The sequence below is a fragment of the Cyanistes caeruleus genome, chromosome 19 (genome assembly GCF_971803275.1).
Source record: "Cyanistes caeruleus chromosome 19, bCyaCae1.hap1.1, whole genome shotgun sequence".
Classification (NCBI taxonomy): Eukaryota; Metazoa; Chordata; class Aves; order Passeriformes; family Paridae; genus Cyanistes; species Cyanistes caeruleus.
This window is the reverse complement of record NC_141719.1, coordinates 4,853,479-4,875,064: the sequence shown is the minus strand read 5'-3', so window position 1 is coordinate 4,875,064 and position 21,586 is coordinate 4,853,479. Positions and strand designations below refer to the sequence as shown.

The following is a 21,586-nucleotide window of genomic DNA, read 5'->3' as shown; positions in this document are numbered from 1 at the left end:
TAAAATCTGGAATAGCAGCCTGTGTGCTCCAGGCCAGCTGCAGTGGCAGTACTGAGGGTGACTTAGATGGGAATTCAGCTCTTGGGAACTCACTGTGCTCGCAAGTTTTAGCATCTTCAGCAAAGCTGAGGTGGGAAAAACAGCTCAATGAGACCAATGAGTTCGGAAACACTCCGTTCTCTAAGTCCCTGACTCTCAGCTCTTGCTCACTAGCAGGATAATTTAGTTTTTCACAGATTGAAGAAAGAGCAGGACCTTTGTCCTCCAGTCTTCCCCCTGAGTTTTAAACTCATATCAGTTTAATTTGTCTTTCTGAGCTTTTAAAAAGCCGGTAGAGAATTGAGCGGTACCCAGAATAAGGCAACATGAGGAAGAGTTTGGGTTTTTTGAGTGTTCTCCCCCGATGACTGGAGTAGGTTTAACTGGGGCAAAACCACAATTTTTTCTGCTTGTGTGTGTGGCAGACCCCAGCAATTAAGGGGTTAACCTGATAATATAACTTTAGCCACTTGACCGATATGGGATAAATAGTGTAGCCAAACTGTGGTCAAATATGGAGAGTGTTTTATAGAGAGATGCTGTATAAAGATGGGATTTCAATTCCCTTTTGTGGTGCCAGTATCAACATACAAAAATGCTGTTTATTGGCAAAACTTTTTTATCTCGATTAAATAAAGTTTCTGTGAATACAGCAGAATGGAATAGTCCCTCAGGCCTGAGGCTTCAGTTTCAATACTTTCTTCATTGCTAGAAGAGATCTGGAAGGAACTGGGAATGGGATGTTTCGGGGCTTTGGCTTCTAGATCGCTTGTTGATACGTGGCTCAAACTCAGTGAATGAAAACTGTTGTCATCTAGGAACCTTTGCTCATTTATATTTTTACCTTGATGCTGCAGGATCTGAACTTTTCCCTTTCCATCTTGTTATATTTCTGTTTTTATTTCTCAATATAGATTGTTTTTCTGCCTAAAAGAGGAAACAAAACAAGTTAAAATGGTAGTTCTGTAGTTGTCCTTTCTTGTCCCGTGTCCTTGCTCTTTTCCAGATTCCTGGCAGCCACTTGTCAATAAGGTGCTGCTGGATTAATAATCCAGTTTTCTTTAAGGGAGGGAAACTGTCACATCCTTTGCAGTGACAGGTTTGGGGGTTCTCTGAAGTGTTGGAAGGCACAGCATAAGAGAAGGGGAAGAATTAGCAAAGATGGTGTCAACTGCAGCATCTTCTCTCAGCAAAGTGTCTGGTAGATGAATCCCTCATCTGTGTGACAAAACCTTGTCTGTTCCTCCCTTCCTTCCTTCCTCAGGTGTCCCTTCTTGCATAGAACTACTGGAGACACAGAGAGGAGGTATCACTTGCGCTACTACAAAACTGGAATCTGCATCCATGAGACAGACTCCAAGGGAAACTGCACCAAGAACGGAGTCCACTGCGCCTTTGCTCATGGGCCCCATGACCTGCGCTCACCCGTGTATGACATCAGGTCAGTAGAGCTTGGGGCTCCTGAGAAAAGGGTAATTTCTGTACCCAAATGAAAAAGGAGATGATGGAAAAGGTAATTTCTGTACCCAAGTGAAAAGTGAGATGATTGAAGGACAGTACTGCTTCAGCCTGAAATGAAGCGATGGCAAGATATCCCTTCCTAATAAGGCAAATGTAAAAAACCTCCAGGGAGGATTCTCAAAACGGGGGAAGGGATCACACTTTGGAATCTGATGGAGGGGGTCAAAACAGTGCATCTGGAATTCCCAGGGAATGAAGACTTATTTTTATTGCAGTTGCTGTTCAGCTAAAGATGTTCTGACAAAACATGCATGGCTGAAATGCACCCACTTAGCAAATGCTCCAGTATGTCAGTTTTTATGCACATTTATCTGACTCTTCCTCTGCTCAGTCTGTTTGTTCATTTAACTCTGTCCCTGAAGAGAGCTTCAGGCAATGGAAGCTTTACAGAATGGTCAGACAACATCTGAAGGAGGCATTGAGGGTCAGTCTGCGGTCGCTGCCAGCCATGCCATGATAGAGAAAATACTCAGTGAGGAGCCAAGGTGGCAAGGTGAGTGTCACTGAGGGTCTGTTGGGCTGGGAAAGTTTGTCCCTGTGGAGTGCCTGCTCCTGCCCAGAACTTTTCTGTAGTAAATATGGGCTGTGGTCATCTCTCTTGACTCATTGGGATTTTTTTTGCAGATACAACATATGTGTTGGGAAATTACAAGACAGAGCAGTGTAAGAAACCCCCCCGGCTCTGTCGCCAGGGTTATGCCTGTCCCTACTACCACAATAGCAAAGACAGAAGACGAAGTCCAAGGAAACACAAATACAGGTACTGTGCTCCTGGATATTGTACTTCCCAGCTGAGTGGTGCAGTGTATTGGAAATCTGTGGTGCAGGAGGCAGGATTTTGACCACTAGATAGTTGTTTTTAGTGTATCTCCAAGCCATGTAGTGAGAGGTATGATGGACTGTTATTTCTTCCTAGCAGAAAGATAACAAACTAAACAAGAAGTTTTCCTGTAAATAGTAACCAATACTCTAATAAATGAATTGTTAAGTCATGTTACAACTCTGGTTTTATAGCAAAGAGAACCTGTGTTTGGCTTTCCCTTACCACATAAACCTCTCCTTTAAAAAGCAGTGCAGGGAAGAGAAGACAAAAGAAAGTTTTAATCCCCATCTAGAAACAAACTCACACAACAGTGTGTTCATGGTAAAGGATTCAGAATCATCAGGCTGCTTGTTGTGTATGCCTGCTGATGGGGATCATGAGGAGGGCCTGTGGCTGGACATGCATTCTTAACCAGCTGCTAAAGGCTCTGCTTTTGAGGCACCGGGGTGTTCTGTCACTCAGCTGTCGCTGGATTTTTCAGTATGCTGTGTCTCCCTGAACGCATTTCATCCAAATTATAGGCCCTCATTTCCTCCGACACAACAGAGCTTTTGTTGTGGTCTCAGTGGGGCTTTTCCTTAGTTCCTTTTTGAAAAACATAGGAGCAGACCAGAAAGCCAGGAGAGAAAATACCAGGGATGTTCTTGCTTCTCTTCCCCACCCCCAACATTCACAGAAATTTTTGAATTGGCACTGAAATTCCATATTTAAAAAAACGAAACAGGCAACAATCAAAGGAATGTTGATGCTTTAAGGAGAAATAAAACCACTAGGGCAGTCTTTAGGCAGCAGCTATGTGCTTTTTGCCCCTCTTTGGGCCCTTTGGGAAGGGAAGAGTTGAAAGCTTCTCTGCTGCTCTCTACTCACTGCTGTGTTTTCCTCACCCCACCTGATGTGGCTGTGCTGGTGCTGCTATCTGCTTCCCTCTGCTGTTGTTTGAGGGAATGGTTAAGAGCATAAAGAGGAGGGGAAGTAGGTCACGGCAAAAATTTAGATCTGGGAAAAGGAACTGTTCCTGGCTGGGAGAAAGAAAACAGACTTGCCTTTTCCCCAGTGACCTGACTCAGCCTCTTTTCCACATGGCCACATTATAAACCTGGAAACATACTTCTGTAAGGGTATTATGTGTTTTAGGATTAGCCAATTAACTTCTTAGCTTTCTATGAAGGTGCAGTTCCAAAACAGAAACCAGACCCAGCGTCTCTGACACTAATCACATCAGCTGCTAATATTGTTATGCTGGTTCAAGTTGTATTTTGTTTCAAATAGAGAATTAAGCCATTTTTTTTTCATTGGGAAATTGGAAGGAGGGGGAGAAGATGCAATAGCAGCTGGGTGGGGGCTGTGGAAGCAGCAGCCAAGCAGATTGTACAGCTGAGGGTGGGCAGCCAAACCTGGCCCCAACTGAGGAATTGTAACATCATGGAATGGTGTGGGTTGGAAGGGACCTTAAAGCTCATCTTGTTCCACCCCCTGCCCCTGCCATGTGTAGAGACACCTTCCACTATCTCAGGTTGCTCCAAGCCCCATCCAGCCTGGCTTTAAACAGTTTCAGAGATCCAGGGGCAGCCACAGCTTCTCTGGGCAACCTGTGAACTCTGTCACAGAGAGGAATTTCTCCCTTGTATTTAATCTAAACCTATTCTCTTTCCGTTTATCCCCTTGTCCTGGGACTCCAGGCCCTTGTTCAAAATCCCTCTCCAGCTCTCCTGGAGCCCCTTTAGGCCCTGGAAGAGGCTCTGAGGTCTTTCTGGAGCCTTCTCTTCTTCAGGCTGAACACCCCCAGTGCTCCCAGCCTGGCTCCAGAACAGAGGGACCCTCAGAGCACCTTTTTGGCTCTCTCTGGACTTGCTCCAGCAGGTCCACATCCTTCTGATGTTGGGGGACCCAGAGCTGGATGCAGACCTCCAGGAGTGGATCAGAGGGGGAGAAACACTTCCCTCCAGCTGCCCAGAGTAATCAAAGCTCAGAGCACGTCTGTGAGTCTGATGCCTTCTCCTGCTGCCTTATTTCCACAGATCTTCACCGTGTCCCAGTGTGAAACACGGGGATGAGTGGGGAGATCCCAGCAAGTGTGAAAATGGAGACTCCTGCCAGTACTGCCACACTCGCACAGAACAGCAGTTCCACCCAGAGGTACAGTAACCTCCTCACTCCACTTCAGAAAGGCAGAAGCATTCCAGTCTTACAAAGTAAATTAATGTGCCAGGTGGGAGAGGATGTGGGCTGCTTGTAGTGTGGTCCTGGGGTAGAGAGAAGCTGCATGTTGGGAGTAAGCTGCAATTCAGCCGCTTGACAGAATAGACTGTATGGGAGGAGGTAAGAAAAATGGGGAAAAACTCATGTATAGGAGCAGTCTCAGGTATGGGGGTCCTTTGGAAAGCATGATGTGGGTCTGCATGTGAGCAAAAGGCATCTGTTTCTTTGACTAAGAGTTTGTGGTTCATGTTGATGGCACTAAACACCACCAAGCTCTTAGCTGTGAGCATGCCCAGAGCATTCCAATATCCTTACAGAAAGTGTAATTAAGACCTTCTCGTAGTCTGCTTCATGTTACAGTGTTGAAAAGCTTTGTGGGGCCCGTATCTGCACAGTAACCATTGTCACCGCCTGTCAAACTGGGGGGAAAGGGAATAATCCATTTGCTACAGTCCTTGTCAATGGTTTGTTATTTTCCTTGCAAACACGTGCCTGCACCTTTCTGTGCTGTCATCTGTCAGCTGTTTCCTACCTTTTGCCATTTGTAATGTCCATGGAGCTTCCAGTGAGTCTGAGGGACTTCATGGCAGATGGTGACCTTTGGGTGAGCTGGTGTGTGGTGGGTTGGTCTCTGGGTGAGCTCTAGCTGTCATGGGCATATTTTGGTGTTTCCAAAACTATAGTGGGTTTTCCTCTCTTTGAAACAAAGCACTGAAATGGTCACCCTGAGCTCTACTGGCCTTTGCATCTCTTATCTGTGTCCCTACCTTGCTGTCAAATTTCTTCATAGTACTTCTGTACCTGGTGGTCACTGTTACTTTCTGTTCATTTCTGTTTGGTTTTTTGTTTTGTTTTGTTTTTTTTTCCCCATCCTTAGATCTACAAATCCACCAAATGCAATGATATGCAGCAGTCTGGCAGCTGTCCCCGAGGACCCTTCTGTGCCTTTGCACATGTAGAACGTACGTGCACTACTTCTCTCATCTTTCCTGGATGTTTGAGCTGTGGAAAGCTTCTGACCAAGAGAGTTCAAATGTAGAGCTGCAAAACCAGAGCTTCTGTGAAGGGTTAAACTTTGATTTCTGTAAAACTGTGCTGGTGTGGGAGGTGTTGGCAGAGCTGGAGGCAGTAGGTGGCCTGTAGGACTCAGCCTTTAGCTCTCACTGCACTGTCTCTTGAAGGATCTCCCTCTGTTCCCTCTCACCTGCTCAGTTCTCTGGGTGTCATTTCAGGAGGATGGAAGCAGAGAAAGCTGCTTCTTTTCTGTACATGGATGAACTGTACCTAGCTAAATTGCCAAGGGTCCTGTCTTAAAAAGCTGGAGTTAAAATTGCTGATTGTAGATAATTTATTGATCCATTAAAAAGAATGCTGTTTTACTCTTCATGAAGTTTTACTTAAGTTTAAGTCAGGTTGGAAAAGAAAAATATGCAGCTTTTTTATTTACTGCTTTATCTCAAATCCTCTTTTCTCAATAGCTCCCTGACTTACAGGGCATTATTTCAATCCTCATTTTAATCAACTATAAACTAGTGATTCAGTTTTGCTTGTGGAAGTTCTACATGCAGGTGGTCCTAACATTCATAAATAATGGTTAGTTACTGTCCTAGGGCTCCTCCTCAGTTGCTGCCCTGCAATCTCACTGCTGAACTTGCAACAATTAGAACAGGTTATTCAGAGATTTGTTCTGATACTGACTCACTGCATGGCCTTGAAAAAAATCTCTCTGTTATTTGATTATCCTTTGTAAATGAGGGAATTAGTAATTGCTGCCTTTGACAAGGAATGGGGAGAGTAAATTCCCTACAGGTTATGCAGTTCCTTTTATAGGAAGCCATGTTGACAAGCAGTAATTATAGCTGGAGCTGTGGGCTGTAATGGCCCAAAACACAGCAGTGCAACTACACAGTGGGATCCAGCAAGCTTTAGGAAATGAAATCTTGATAAAGGAACAGTGTTTAGCAAACTTCCTTGGGTATAACATAATATTTTTGTTTAGGAATGCCTTATTCCTAATAAGATTATTACACTTGACATTATATGGTATTACTTAGAATAACATTCTGTGGCACTTAGGCCATTCCAATTTGGTTATTTTTTGTGCTGTCTTACAGATTTGTATTTTTTAGTCCTTCCTACAAGGTCAAGAAGAACAGGCCTAATGCCATTAAAATAACAGGACTCCATTTATTATATCTGCTCTTAACCTGAGTTTTACTGATTAATAGCAAGAAACCAGCATTTTGAGGATATTGAAATATAGATGTAGTGTCAGTTCTATAGTTTTTGTGAAGATGCTGAGTGTTAGATGTAAATCCTACAAATCTACAGCATCTCTACCTTCCAAACCAATGCCACTTTTTTTGGTAATGATTTGTACTGAGCACAGATGGAAACTTTAACTCCCTCAGCTAATTATAATGCACCCATCAACTTTGTGCCAAGCAAAGAAGGAAACTCTGCTTAGTTCAAGGGAGCTGAATGAATAACACACAATTCATCCAGGGAAGATCATTTTGGAGCAGCATTAATGAGCTAAAGAGCAGCACAGTGTGTGTGCGATGACAGTAAAAACGTGAGGAATATTAGATAAGCAAATAAGCCAAATAAGGTTTCTCCTTACTTCTATATTTATAAGGTGCTTGTGGAGCTTTTTCCTCTCAGGAATATCTGAATATTCTTGTTCCTAAATGTCTCGTGCTCCATGGCAATTGCCCAGCTTTGAGTGGTGTTCCCTGTGCTTTGTCTCCCGCAGAGCCCGCGCTCAGTGAAGATTTACAGCAATCCTCGGCCGTGTCCAGCCCCACCCAGACAGCAGCAGTGATGTACATGCCCTCAGCAGCTGGGGACTCTGTTCCAGTCAGCCCTTCCAGTCCACATGCCCCAGACCTTAGCAATGTATGTAGTAGCTCTGTGGAGAAGCCTTGTCCATATTGTGCAAATCTGTGTTTCTCAGAGTCACTGTTCTTCCTTCCAAGAAAAGTATCCAAAAGCCCAGAGGATATGAAATTTTTCTTTTAATTCTCAGCTCCACATGTTTTAGAGGGATCTGTTTTTTTGGAACATACATTCAGTGGCTTTAGTATTGTCCTCTCACCTATAAAAATTCCAGGCCTTCCTTTCTGTGCAGGGTTTGTTGATGTACTTTCAGGAAAGTGGAATACATCCGCACATGAAGTCCAACTCCTTCCTGTCTGGAGGTACATATTGGCCTTAGCTTCCAAGACCTATAATTAAAGGCTGTGAGCCAGCAGCCTCTAAAGTACATAACTACAATTGAGTTTGTTTACATATGTAATCTCAGAGCCTTAGCCTGTGCATATTGTGTGTTGCATTATAGGATATCCTTAGTTCCCTCCCTCTTGTACTTCTGGAGATAGCTGAACTCTGGGATATGTTTCAGTAGTGCCCCAGATTGTTGGTAGTTAGTTCTCCATACAAGAGAGGAGATGTCTAAGTGCTGAACAGATATTCAGAGTCAGATTAGAAACCCATGGAATGCTAGACTACATTTTTACTTAGCTTTTTCTTTTTTTTTTTGTTAAGTCTTTCCTGTTTGTACTGCACTTGATAAGGTGTGTAACCTTTTCAAATGGTTGGCTGAGATGTTGAGAAGGTACAGTGACATGAATTTAACTCATTTGAAACTGGTCAGACTGAGGTGAACGCATCTAGGACCTCTGCTTTATTTTATTCCCTCTCTTTGAAAAGAGAAGCTGTGTTTATAGTTCACAGTTGTCCTGAATTGGATTGCAGGTAGAATTCCAAACAGATCTTGAAAAGTCTGGACATAATATTGTCTCTTACTAGATAACACTGGAAAGCAATCTTACGAAGGTATCGTTTAAATTCTCTGAAAGCTGCAGGGCAGTTGAAGATATCTCCTACTTTTAGGCTGTTTAGGTCTTGTCTATCTCAAGCTCTTAGTCTTTTAAACAGTCTTTCCTAATCCTTGGATATGTGCCAAATGGCAACACATGTCTGTCTATGACTTCATCACTCCACAGGGCATCTGCATGTAGCTTGCAAACAAATATGGTTTTGCTGGTGATCATTTTACATGATGAATTAATCAGAGAAAAGGTCCCTGTAGCAGCCAGCCTCACGTGGCCTGTTCTGTTTTGTATTTGTACTGTAGGTGTGGAATAAATCAGGAACTCTGCCAACTAGCCCCACCTCCACCACAGTGAGTAGTTATCTTTGCGACTGTAGGGAAGCGTGGACAGCAGAATGTCTGTATAAAAATAAAATAAAAACATTGTAGGCTGCTCCTTTTTTTTTTTTTTTTCCCTAATGCCAGACCAGACTGTGCCACATTTGAATCTGTGATGTCTGAAGCAGAGTGGTGCTTGCCAGTGGAGGCAAATAATTTCTTGTCCCAGAGAAATGGGATATTTGCGTTCATCCAGGCGGACACATTCTTTAAAACGCAATTTCCTTTGCTGCTGTCTGTGGCTTCATCTACAGTGCAAAACTAGCCTTGTTGCATGTGATTGTGATCCCTGGTATTAGTCCAAAGAATGGAAGTGTTGGAAATCATTGGGGTTTTTTAATGCAGCTCTTGATACCTGACTTGTGTCTGCACTAAACCTTTGAGATTTCCAACTAGAAAGCAAAAAATACAGTAGTACATATAGCTCAGATATTCCTAATTGTTGTGACTGCCACAGCACCTTTCCAGGTTCCACACCACTACCCAGAGTCAGACAGGATCCACTGTAGCCTAAGGAAAGAGAGGAGTGTTATGGTCATGTTGGGAAGCTGATCAGTCACCTCTGAGGACTCAGAAAGAATAAATGTCAATAGAGCTGTACAAGACTTCACTCCAAAGTAACAACAGAAAAAACATAATTGTGAGACTGTGTAAATTCAGTGGAGCTTTTTCCTGTGTTTTTAATGAGTGTTTACTGGAAGCTTGTATGGTTGTGTTGGCTGTCAGTGTAATCAATTTACAGTGACGTGATTGAGCACTTCCATGGATGCCTCTCTTTGAGTGGTTCCTGCTGTCTGGCTGTACTTTCCTGACACTTGTTCCCTCTGTTAGATTCTTTGTAGGAACAGCAGTCTTGGAAGCCCATCTAATATATGTGGGTCTCCTCCTGGTGCCATTGGGAAGCCCCACAGCTTGGAGACCATTGGTTTTCCTCCAGACTCTGTCACAGCAGCCGGCAGCTACAAGAAAGCACCGGGGTTTGAGCGAGAAGATCAGGTGGGGGCCGAGTATTTGAAGAGTTTCAAATGCCAGGTTAGTGGGGAATATTGGCTGGAAGAGTTGGGGGAATGAGAAAGAATGAGAAATTGCCCAGTCTAACTAGAATGGGGTTTTGTTTCTGATGGAACAAAAGTGGAAAAGCACTGGTCTCATATGAGCAGTTTCTGGATCTCTGTTCTTGGTTTCAGCCTCCCTTGCAGTCTCTTTCATCTCACATCTGGTCTTGTCTCCCTTTCTGCCATCACACACCCAGTTTGTAGAAGTTGAGCTCCTGCTTGTTTTCCTAATCCCTCTCAACTTCTGTCATGTGTTGACCCTGGGTAGCTTCCCACATCACTTCTTGCTCTTTGTTTTTCCATGTTTAGGTCTTTGCCAAGAGTTGCTGTGTCTTTTGCTGCATTATCCCATGGAAACTCATCCTTCCTTCTGTCTTCCCTCTCCAAACTCTTACCTTGATCTCCATGACTTGGTTTGTCCTCTGTTCACCATTCCTCTGGTGTATTAAAGATGTTATGTTGATTTTCTCTTGCTTCTGTGGCTGTATCCTGTGGCTTCTGTGTTAACTTAGAATTTCTCATTCTTACTTGAAGAACCCTCTGAATATTACCCAACCCACATCTCTTAATGACATTCCCTCTTATCCCTTTTGGATATCCCAGTCTTGCCTTGCTGTTTCCTCAGTCTTCTTCCTGGTGTCATGCCTTATTCATGCTGCTCCCTAGGTCTGGAACAGTCTCTTCCAGCTCTTTTGCCACATGTGAGCTTTTCCACAGTCAGCTTCTTGCTGTGAATTTCCTTTCTTGATGTTACAATTAATAGTTTCTCTGCACCACCCCTTCCAACCTGAGCCCAACCCAGAGCTTGGGTTTTTATTTCAGATTTTATTCCTCACTGAGTTTGTAACTTTATCTTGATTTAGAGGGAGGGGAATAGCTACTTCTATGAGGAGGTGCCTGCAAAAGTATCTCCTACAAGTTCTTTTGTACAAGAGTATAAAAAGGGATAAGAATACCAGGTCTGTGTTGCCTGAGAAGAGAGTACAAGGAGTTCCGCTTTCAGCCTGACCATGTTTTAACTTTGGTCTGTGACATTAAAGAAGTCAGTCTTAATGAGCCTGCACTGCTGTGAGAAAACTGTGGAAATATCCTGTCCAGACAAGGTCTTGCATAAAGTAGTTGAATTTAGAAGCAGACTCCATGGGTTTTATTTATTTTTATGGCTTTGGGAAAATATGGCCAAGCTTTGCAGTAGGGCCAGTCTTGAGCACTGTTTAGTCTAATTAAAATGATGGAGTGACAAATCCAGATTAAGCTATATGCATGTGTGCTCTCTTATCAATGCTCCCTTTGTCTGCCTTAAGGGGGATGTGCCTTAGGAAACTGCAAATTGATGCAACACGTCTTTGGGGGTAAAGAGCAGAGCATGCTGTGATCCTGGCACTTCTTGCAGGCACAGCAGCTTGTAACAGTTGTTTAGAAACAAAAGAAAAAACATGTCCTCGTTCTCTGTGGCCTCTGCTGCAAAGGAGGAGTGAACCCAGAGCTGAAGGACTGAGAGAACCCCTGTCTGCTGCCAGCAGAGGCAGGGTGCCAAGGAGGCCCTGCTTTGGAGAAAATGGGCAGCAAGCCTAAGCCAAGGAGAAAGGGGATGGAGCATGAATAGGACTTTTAAAAGGAAGGCCAGATGATGAGCATTTGTATCTGAAGTCAGATCTGTGCTACAAAGATACTGTATTCACTTAACTGCTTAATTATGTGGCTTTAATTAAGCAAAACCTATGTTAAATAGGAATAAATGGCTATTATTAAGGTATAGACAGAAGGTAATCACAGTTGCCTTATGTTAGGCTTCTACAGACAAAATTAGGTGTCTCATAAGTGTCCTGATTTAATTTTACTTTAATATATAATTACTTACTTTTTAAATTCTACTGTAATTCCCTTTAACTGCAGTGGGCACCAGAGATTCCCAAATATCCTATAAATTAGACCAATAATGAGGCATTTAACTTTGTCAGCTCCTGCATAAAAACGTCAGAGGAGACACTCTGGCTCAGTTCTGCTATGGGCTTGTCATTTTTCCCCTGTAGAATTGGTACAAATAGTTTCTATCTTATTAGAATGAAAAATGCACCTTCTGTCTTAATAGATTCCACATAGCTTATGGTAAAGCTGAGCCAGCAGTTAAAGCTAAAAATACTTTTCCCAAGTCCCAAAAGATTTAGCAGGCTGGAAAAATGCTGGCTGCACTGGAAGGACTTGAATGCCACGACCAGGAGGTGTTCCCAAGTCTTGACACACAGCACAGTAGGTTTGTTCCATGCTGGTCAGAAAACATTTAGTTTCACTCATAATTTATGTCCCTTGTTCTCCTCCCTGACTGCAGCAGAGAGAGCTGGAGAATTTCAGCCTGTCTTTTGAGTGTCTGTCTCTATGTGTGCCCTTTCTAATGTTATTCAGAGTTAAAGGAGACTGGCTTAGTGGTGGCATTTTGTTTGCTCTATTTTTCCCTTGTGTCGTGGGAATTCCAGGCAGTGGGAATCGGGGCTAGCTTGGAAATATGTTCACTTTTCTCCTCCTTAAAGAAAAAGAAGCACTTCCAGTAAGACTTAACTGCAGCAGAGCCAGCTCCCCACGTTGGCAGGAAGCCTCTCAGTGGGGGCACGGCTGTGTGTGTGCCCTCCCCTCCGCTGCTGACGTCCGAGACAGCGCATTCTGCGCTCAGATGAGTGTCAAACGGGGCAGGGCTGGGCTGGATAATGCAGCAGGAGCGTTATCAGACACACACAGGGGCACTCAGCACAGCTCTCACACACAAAGGAGAGCGAGCCCATCATCGCTCCTGTGCTGGGAGCATGTTCAGGGATGTGGGAGAGAGCAGTCCCTGCTGCAGAAGGATCTTTGTGTTCATCTCCCAACTGCCTGTCTGCCAGGCTTTGACCTCTCCATCTGCCCGTGGGCATAGAGCTGAGCAGAGAAAATTATTTAAAACCAAGGGAAGAATTCTTCTGCTGCTCTTTTGCCTGTCTGGTTACGTCACCCCTCTCCAGCATTAATTTATCTTTATCATGAGACTGTTGAGGCCAAGAAGTCAAATGGTATCACTTCAACTCGGGGTGGTGCCTCATGTGCTGCTGTTGCACACTGTGCCTCAGTTTCCTGCAGAGATGGTGCTGGATTTGGGATAAAAATTGTTGTATGGCTGGAATGTCTGTGTTTCACACTTGGGGAGGCTGGAGAGTGAGCAAACAAGCAGGGCTGACTCCCAACACTTTTTTACTGCCTCTGTGTGCCCAGAGGGTGGGATTGATCTCCCTGTACCATGTCACAGCACAGGAGGAAGGGAGCAAGGCCTGCAGACAGACTGTTACACTCTGACAGGCTCCTGAAGCCACTTCCCAACTGAATCCCAGCAGAACTGGCTGATGTTGCAAGGCAAGAGAGTTTTTATCCATTAAGGATATAATGCTGGAAGGACCTTAAGCTGAATTTTTAGCCTGGATAGTGGGATTCTAAATGTGTATTGGCATTCATGCAGTTTTGCAGTTCCAAACAGCCCTGGCCTCGCTTACGTTTTCTACCTTTGAGCTCTTATGTTAATGGATGAGGGGAGGATTTTTTATGAAGTTAGTTTGATAATGTTGCTTTGAAAATGGGTTAGTTATCACTGTGTTTTACTTTGCAAGCCTAGCTAGGAGCTGGAAAAGTTTGAGAGAAGACATAATCTACATGCTTTTATTTTCCCCAAACTGAAAAATATTTGCATAATTTAACAATGCAGTGTGCTTCCCATCATTTCTGGCCCTTTCTGGGTGTTAGATGCTAGTAGGGCTGATGAGTTAGTTATAGCAAGGCAAAATAATTTGGTTTTGATGATGTGCTTTGTGCTAGCAGGAGTCTTACAGCAACATTAAAGGCAAATGTCACTGTGACAAGTCTCTGCATAACTCTAGGGGTGATGTCTTGGTATACAGAAAGCAAATTACTTGGAATGTTTTCAGTTTGCTGTGCCTTTCCTCTCTCCAAACTCTCCAGTGCCTTGAGCAGCCCAAGAGAGGAGTGAACTGTGTTTCCCATGGCTTCTCCAAAGCCAGCAGCCAGTCATTTTTAATTTTGTTAAATAATCCTTCTGCTTACTTTTTGTTTTGTTTCTTTACTGCAGCAAGCAAAAATGAAGTCCCACTCCCTGGAACACAGGAGCCAGGAGCAACCTTTGTTACAGCCCAAACAGGTATGGAGCTGCTGGCAGGGCTCAGGGCTTCCAGCACCACAGAGAAATCTGTGGATCCAGACAGCTCTGCAGGGAGTAAATAACAGTCCAGACACCATTAGGGATGCTCAGCTGGAGGGATTACTTTATGAAGATGGGATGATTTGCTGGAGGTGTTATTTGTGAGTAGTTAGACTTGAGTGAATTCAGGGTAGATTCATAGGGCTGGACTGTGCAGGAGAGAGTCTTCAAATTACAGAAAATTGAGCTGGAATGGATCTCTGGAGTCATCTAAGTTCAAGGATTTGGCAAAGGGAATTTAATATCAGGTTCTAAGTCGTGTGCTGAACTAAGGCTGAGTGAGTGATTGTGTGGCCCATGGCTGTGATTGCATGCAACCTGTGGGTCACAGGAGTTAATTCTGGGGCAGCCTGAAAGATGTTTAGAATACTGGGGCAGGGAGGGGGGACATGGAATGGAGAACAGTCAACAGAAATTAAAGAAAAGCTGTTAATCTCTCCCCACCCCCAGCCCCGTGGTAGCAATAGCCATCTGTCAGGTTGGAAGCAGACAGGAAACAGGTTTGCTGCTGGCATTTGGCTCGTTCCTGCACGTTACTGAAGGGGTTGTTCTATAAAGATGTTTTATTTCCTACCTCTTGTTTCAGGACATCCTGGGCATTCTCCCAGTGGGGAGCCCACTGACATCCAGCATCTCCTCTAGTATCACCTCCAGTCTGGCTGCAACCCCCCCGAGCCCCGCCGGCACCAGCAGCATTCCAGGCATGAATGCCAATGCCCTTCCCTTCTATCCAACCAGTGACACCGTTGAGTCTGTCATAGGTAACTGCCTTTTTCACTTATGAAAATAGGGCTTCCTCAGCCATGGATCACCAGGTATGAGACTTGGAATAACGTGGGTGTTCCAGTGACCTCCAGTTTTCTGTGTCTGTCAGTGCTGGCAGATTCCTGAAGCTTGTTCTGTGACTGTGACACATCTGATGTTTCCTGCGGGTCATTTTGGATGAAATTCATCCACGGGACCAACTGAAGGCCTCTGAGCCACTCACTCAGAATGTCACATGCTGTAAAAGGGCCTTAGTTTTAGCTTTGTCAAAGTGACAAAGAGGTCTTGGACTAGGCAGCAAATCACAGGGGCATTTTCCACAGTTACAACCCCTCAGTTCTAAATGGCAGTTTTATAGCCAGAGCTACCACCAGGTAAATTGTAAGGACTTTGCCCTTTGTAGAGTGTAGGACAGAGGCTGTAAGAGAGAGGAAAACAGGAGAGTCCAGAGAGTGGAGTCACTCTTAGAGAGGCACAGGCTTTTTGGTCACCTGTTTTTCTTCTTCCTTTTTTTCTTTTTTTTCCTTTTTTTAATTAAATATAACGTTTCTGAGGTGATCTCACTAATTTGTTAAAAATAATAATAGAAATGAGTGGGCATGTGTGGGTTGGAATTATATTGATCATCATTAGTAATGAGGCATGTTCAAATAGATATAACAGTTTCAGGCATTAATAAGCTTTATTTTACCCAATATGTGAACCTCAGAGATGTTTTTCAAGTGTTCCCTTCTCGTGATTTTTCTTTTCCAAGTGGCTTTTCAGGAAAGCAGGGACAAAGCACAAACCAGACCCAGACATGCCATAAGCCAGTGTTCCTGTATATAAGGGACAGACTTAAAAGAGCAGTTTGGGGAAGACTTATGGGATCTGCTGTTAATTCATCAGATTTTTGTTTTCATATACCATTTGGGAATACTTTAACACAAAAAGAAACAGGTCAGGTTAAACAACCTGAACTGAAAAGCTGCCCATGACACTTCTGCCAAACCATCTGAGAACAGGATGGAGAGTAGGGCCCTGAGAGGTAGCGAGCACAGGCTCCTCTGCATGTAGGCTCTTTGGGCCATCCTATCTCTTGAAGTTGTTGGTCCTTTATAACATAATTGGTACCTCTGTGTCTGGCAGAGTCTGCCTTGGATGACCTGGACCTGAATGAATTCGGAGTGGCTGCCCTGGAGAAGACATTTGACAGCAGCACAGTGCCCCACACGAGTGGCATCATGATAGGTACATGAAAGCAACAGAGCTTTCTTTATCTTCTGCCAAGCAGTGTTGCCCAGTCACCTCAGTGGAGCCAGCCCAACCAAGCCCTAAAACCAGTCCCAAAATTACATTGGTTAAAACAGCAGTTACAACAAACTCTGGCAACCCTTGAGCATCTTTAAAGTGAGAGCTTGCCCTTACTGACTAGAAGAGTTGAGTTGTTTCCATTGGGCCCAGGTGTCTTGGGGATGTTTCTTGATACTGAATGGGACTTGCCTGATTTTTTTTCATTTTTTTTCCTCCTTTTTTTTCCCTTTTTTCTTTTTTTCTTTTTTTTTTTTTTTTGTTTTTCTTTTTTTGAGTGTGTAAGTGGACTCTAGAAGGCATCTGATACATTTCAAATCAGGCCAAAGTATAACAATTTGCATCTTAAGCAGAAAACTCTCCCTAGCTGTAACAGGAAACTCACTGACCTGGTAATGCCATCCATCTGTCAGAGTGTCATCATGGTCTGCTGATGTGGTTCCTGGAATGTCTGTCTCATTTTGATACATGGAGGTAGGCTAAGGCCTCCTCTACCTGTCTCTGATGGGTGTCCAGTGAAAAAAGAAACGTCTCCTAACTTTTTTGGAAGTGGTTGTAGTTTCTGGCTACCCTTGCTGTGCAAAGCAGGTGTTTGAACAGGAGCTAACTCCAGTTGTCTGAAGGTTTCCAAGGGAACTGCACTGCCTGGAGTTTTATTGAGGTAGGAAGGGACCTGTGGAAAGAATATCACTTCCATTTTCCTGCCAAAGATTAGAGCCTGTTGGAGGTTTACTGTCCCTGTCTGCTGCCAGCCCTGCTGTTGCTGCTCCCCACCTGCAGTACCTTGGGGATCCTCCCCTTCTCCCTCTCTTCACATCAGACCTGGGTGTTACCTGGTGACCTTCTAAGGACAGACATTGCTGAGGAGAGAGCAGGGCTGAGATCTCCCTAAATCTGTGAGTGGCAGGTAGAACTTCTGGTGTAAGGGAGGTTGATGGCTTTTGTGGTTAGGCTTTTGTTTATTTGGGTTTTTAATTAGTGATAGATCCAGGCACTCAGGGATGTGTAACTACAGCCAGTCACTGGTTTTTAGTGGTTGAGATCATGAGACCACCCAGCAAGGTGATCTTCTCACTACAGGTTGTTTGGAATTATTAAAAGCAGATATTTTAGAAGTGAATTTTTCATGATGAAGTATTTCACCAGATACCAAATTCGTCTTCTCTAGATTGACAAGGACTGAGCTCTGCTCAGAAAACCTTTTGTTCCTTTGGCCACTGAAAGAGTAATCCATTAAATTGTGGAGGGTTTTAACCTGCGTGGGTCATGGGATGGCAGCTTCAGTGCTCCTCTTAAAGGCTGAGAGGGGATTGAAACCTCAGGAAAAGTGGAGGGAATCCCGAGGGGCTCAGGGAGGAGAAAGGGAACCTGACACCTCCTGCTCTGAACTCCTGCCTGTGCCCACACCTCATGGTCATACATAGCCATCCTCTCTGTGTGTTCTTTGTCCAGGTGGGAGTTTGCTGCAAAGTTCTGCTCCTGTAAATATCCCCGGGTCCCTTGGAAGCTCTGCCTCCTTTCACTCCGCCTCTCCTTCTCCACCGGTCAGCCTCTCATCGCATTTCCTCCATCAGCCCCAGGGACACTTAAGCCAGTCAGAAAACACGTTCCTGGGCACATCAGCTTCTCATGGATCATTAGGTAAATGCACAGTGTGTGTGTCCCATGTACATGCCTGTCTGTGCCATGTAAGTATTTTCTTTTCAGTCGGCTTTAATTTCAATGTGTTATTTCACTACTGCCATGTATTTCTTCTTCCCATGAGAACAGCAATGGGACTAGAAGCTATTTTACCAAAAGTCAGCTAATACCTCATGAACAAGGGAGCAATTCCCTCTACTGCCCTGGTTTCTGGGCTGAGAAAAAGGGGCAGATAGGTTAATTGTCTTGCTCTGATGACACCTTTTGGGGAAAGGAGCTCTGCCTCTTCCAGCCAGCGGTGCTTTACTGAGACTTCATATAAAACTCAGAGCTGGGTGCTTATCTTGGCTTAGTTTAGGTAGGGATTGCAGCTTGCCCTTGGGACTGCTTGTGGGTCAGAGTGGCTTCTGGGAGCTCTAGAGCAGTCCTGGGCCACTGTTTGACACTGCACCAGTTCTGCAGTGTGGACTTTCCAAAAAGAGTGTTCCAGTTTTGTCCCCTTTGCTCCTTCCTTCCCTTCCTCAAGGGTCCTTTTCCTGCATGAGGGACCGAAGGAAGAGAAATTACTTTGGAGCTTCAGCTGTATCAGGAAAAACAGGGAATTTAGCAGACAAATCTATTTTTATTATCAAGACACAGGATTACCTTGAGAAATAAAACTGTTTGGCCTCCAGGCTACAGGGACACCAGTTCTGCTCATTTCTGTGCGTAACAGTAAATATTAATTCTCTCTATTGATGCTAGACATAAATGCCTCTTAAAATCTGAGATACACTTTAATCTTTAATATTCAGCTTAACCTAATAAAATGATTACATGCTTGTGTAAGCTATTTCTGCATGCACTTATCTGTGTAACTCCATCCCTTGTTTGCACAGCCCAAGCCCATGCTTCCATGCTTGCCATCGCTGCTTGTTTGGCTTTAACAGCTTTTACAATTAACTGTAATAAAAGACATCAGAAGCCATCTCTGCTCTTAATTAGGTTGAGGCTGGCTGTTCATCCCAGTTTTTGTAAGGAAAGGAAAAATTGCTGTTGCAGAAGAAATGAGTTATGTTTATCTTGACTGTGTATTTATACAAATAAAAAGCAAAAAATTGCAGGAAATTCACAAATGCATTAAAATAATTTATTTATAAAAGATATTTTTTCCATGAACACAACAAATCCTTTGCTGGAGTTTTGAAAAGATATTTAAATAGTTTCTTAGCAGTTGGCAATCATCTGTTCCATTTAACTTAGTGAATGCACATAACATGTCAAGTGTGTAGCTAATCACTTATTTGTATTGAAATTGAGTTAAAATACCTAGTTTTGGGCTGGTTTCCACTGTGCTAGGTGCAAAATATGCAGAGGTTTTCCTGCCCAAAGGGGCTTGATACTTCCAATGTGAAATGAGAACAGCAGCTGGGAAGTGGGAGTTAAATTGAAAGATCAGTTTGGTCAGCACTGTGGCAGAATTTGTGGCTTGCCAGCATCCTGCTTAATGCTGGATTCCCATTCAAGAAAACTGAGGTTTAAAAAACAAAATGTGAGTTGGGATTCCATTAAAACTTTTTGCTTTCAACTGAGCACTCTTCAGAGCAGCTGAAATGGATCTGTGGTAAGTGGCCTGAGCAGGCAAAGATCCTTTGCTGCTCTGCTGAATGAGTTAATGTGCCTAAACCCTTGGTGAAGACAAGTTACTATTTTTCAGCTGTATATTTGTGTCTTTGCTGGGAAGTCAGTGCTGCTGGGATACACCTCAGTGAGAGGCTATTGATTCCAGGGGTCACTTGCAGGACAGTTTAGCTGCTGTGAGATCAGAATTATCAATTGCAGCTCGATTTAGGAATGTTCCTGGCCAGTGGTGAACATCACTGCATGAAAATGACTCCCACATCAAACTGGAGCAAATTGTGTGGGTAAGAGTCCACACTCTATCTCAATATTACCTTTTCTTACTAGTTTTCCCCTAAATGTGCAAACACTGGACTCTGGAAAAATAGCCAGTTTTTGTCTACAACTGATATTCTACTCCTTTGTCTCCTAAGCCTTGAATTTCTTCCTGAAAAGAGAGTTTATTTGCACAAGCTAAAATAGAGAAATGGCTAATTCATTTTCTCTGATGCTGCTCACTAGCTCAGTGCTAGAGCTCTGCAGGGGATGAAGCAGATACAGATACTATTGTCTCTACTTGTTTATAAACAGGATTTTCCACTTTTGTTCCTTGTGTATGGAAACAGTAATGACTTGGAGCATTTTTGTGTCACTGTTTGGAAGTGAGGCTCCTTTTCTAAGCCCCACACTGAGGAGACAAAAGCAGGAGTTTCTCAGGGTGTAGGGTGGGAGGAAGCACCACCTGGGCTCTGTGAACCAACTCTGGTGGCTATGCTGCCCTGAGGAGTGGGGATGTAGAAGCATGTCAGGGGTTCTCCTGAAAGAAGGGGCACTCAAGCTGACAGTCAGCTCTGCTGTAAAAGTGATGCTTCTAAAAACAGCCTGATTCAAGAGTTGCCTCCACTCAGTGTCATGGTTCCTTCCTCCATCACTAAAGATGAGGCCTAATAGTGTGAAATTTCCCTATAAAGTCCCTCTGTGATGGACTCTGGGGTCATGGGGATGAAACTGATTCCTAAATGAACTTGGTATCCTATTTACACATTTTTGAATCCTGGATTTCACAGGTTAGGGAGAAAATGGGGAAATTGCCAGCACCTGTGACATAACCCTCTCTATTTCCCTGTGAAACAGGTTTAAATGGGATGAACAGCAGCATATGGGAACACTTTGCTTCGGGGAGTTTTTCGCCCAGTACCTCACCTGCATTTCTGTCAGGTCCAGGTGCTGCGGAGATGGCACGGCTACGACAAGAACTGGACGAAGCCAACGGCACAATAAAGCAGTGGGAAGAGTCTTGGAAACAAGCCAAGCAGGTACTTGGGCAAATCATGGGATTAGGGAGTGTAAAGGAGTAGGGGGTGTCAGCCTTTCAACAGGCTCTTTCTGGGCATGGAGGTGATGGACAGAGCTGTAGGTTTTACAGGTTCTCAGCATTCTTTCCTCTCCCTTGGAAATCACCAAATCACTGGGCCTGGTGTGTTCAGGTGCTGGAAGGGCAAGGCCAGATGTCAGGACAGGCACCCTGAGGCGTTTGACAGTTCTCTCAGAGCTTTGATCCATGATAATTTGTCAGTTTGAAAGTTCATCCCCTGAACACTGTGAGCCAGATGAGTAGAGCCACGGCCCAAGCAGATGGGATATGTGGAATGAGCAGTGCCTCGAAGTAAGGCTCCAGACATGTTTCAGAATTTGGGAACAGGGCAGATGGGTCAGAACCGGTGTGAGGAGTGTATGGAAATTGATAGTTTTGCCTGGGTTTCTCTTTGGAGGCAGACCAAGTTTTCAGACTGCTTCTTTTACCCCATTTGTTGGAACTTGCAGGCTTGTGATGCTTGGAAAAAGGAGGCAGAGGAGGCAAATGATCGCGCCAACACAGCTAACATGGAATGTGAACTGGCCCGGGAGCAGAGGGAAGCCTTGGAGCTGCAAGTGAAGAAACTGCAGGAGGAGCTGGAGAGGATCCACACCGGCCAGGACCCGCAGTTCCTGCGCTCCTTCTCTGACCTGGAGACGCTCTCGCTCTCGTCACTCTACACCCTGCAGAAACAGCTGCGGGCAAACCTGGAGAAAGTGGACAAGGTGAGTGCCAGGGCCTGGCAGGGCAGGGCTCTGCCCTCTGTGCTCCTACAGGTCACAGCTTTTTGCCTTTTCTTTAGTAGACCCAGAAATCAGAAACCAACAGAGCACTTCCAGGTAGATATAAT

General features: G+C 44.2%; 1 protein-coding gene across 19 annotated transcripts in view; it reads left to right on the top strand.

Moving 5' to 3' along the window:
* The window catches only part of UNK (unk zinc finger), a 41,137-nt gene that overhangs the window by 18,839 nt on the left and 712 nt on the right, over positions 1-21,586 (top strand). For 2 of the 19 annotated variants that reach the window (XM_086856732.1, XM_086856735.1), the window contains exons 3-16: positions 1,304-1,480; positions 1,923-2,053; positions 2,185-2,320; positions 4,402-4,519; positions 5,460-5,544; positions 7,338-7,480; positions 8,721-8,768; positions 9,627-9,827; positions 13,956-14,024; positions 14,671-14,845; positions 15,978-16,079; positions 17,592-17,780; positions 20,514-20,695; positions 21,204-21,461. In XM_086856732.1, the coding sequence (XP_086712858.1) occupies positions 1,304-1,480; positions 1,923-2,053; positions 2,185-2,320; positions 4,402-4,519; positions 5,460-5,544; positions 7,338-7,480; positions 8,721-8,768; positions 9,627-9,827; positions 13,956-14,024; positions 14,671-14,845; positions 15,978-16,079; positions 17,592-17,780; positions 20,514-20,695; positions 21,204-21,461 (2,014 nt within the window). The remainder of the gene's footprint in view (positions 1-1,303; positions 1,481-1,922; positions 2,054-2,184; positions 2,321-4,401; positions 4,520-5,459; positions 5,545-7,337; positions 7,481-8,720; positions 8,769-9,626; positions 9,828-13,955; positions 14,025-14,670; positions 14,846-15,977; positions 16,080-17,591; positions 17,781-20,513; positions 20,696-21,203; positions 21,462-21,586) is intronic. The other 17 variants (XM_086856740.1, XM_086856743.1, XM_086856734.1 and 14 more) reach the window with 15 other exon arrangements.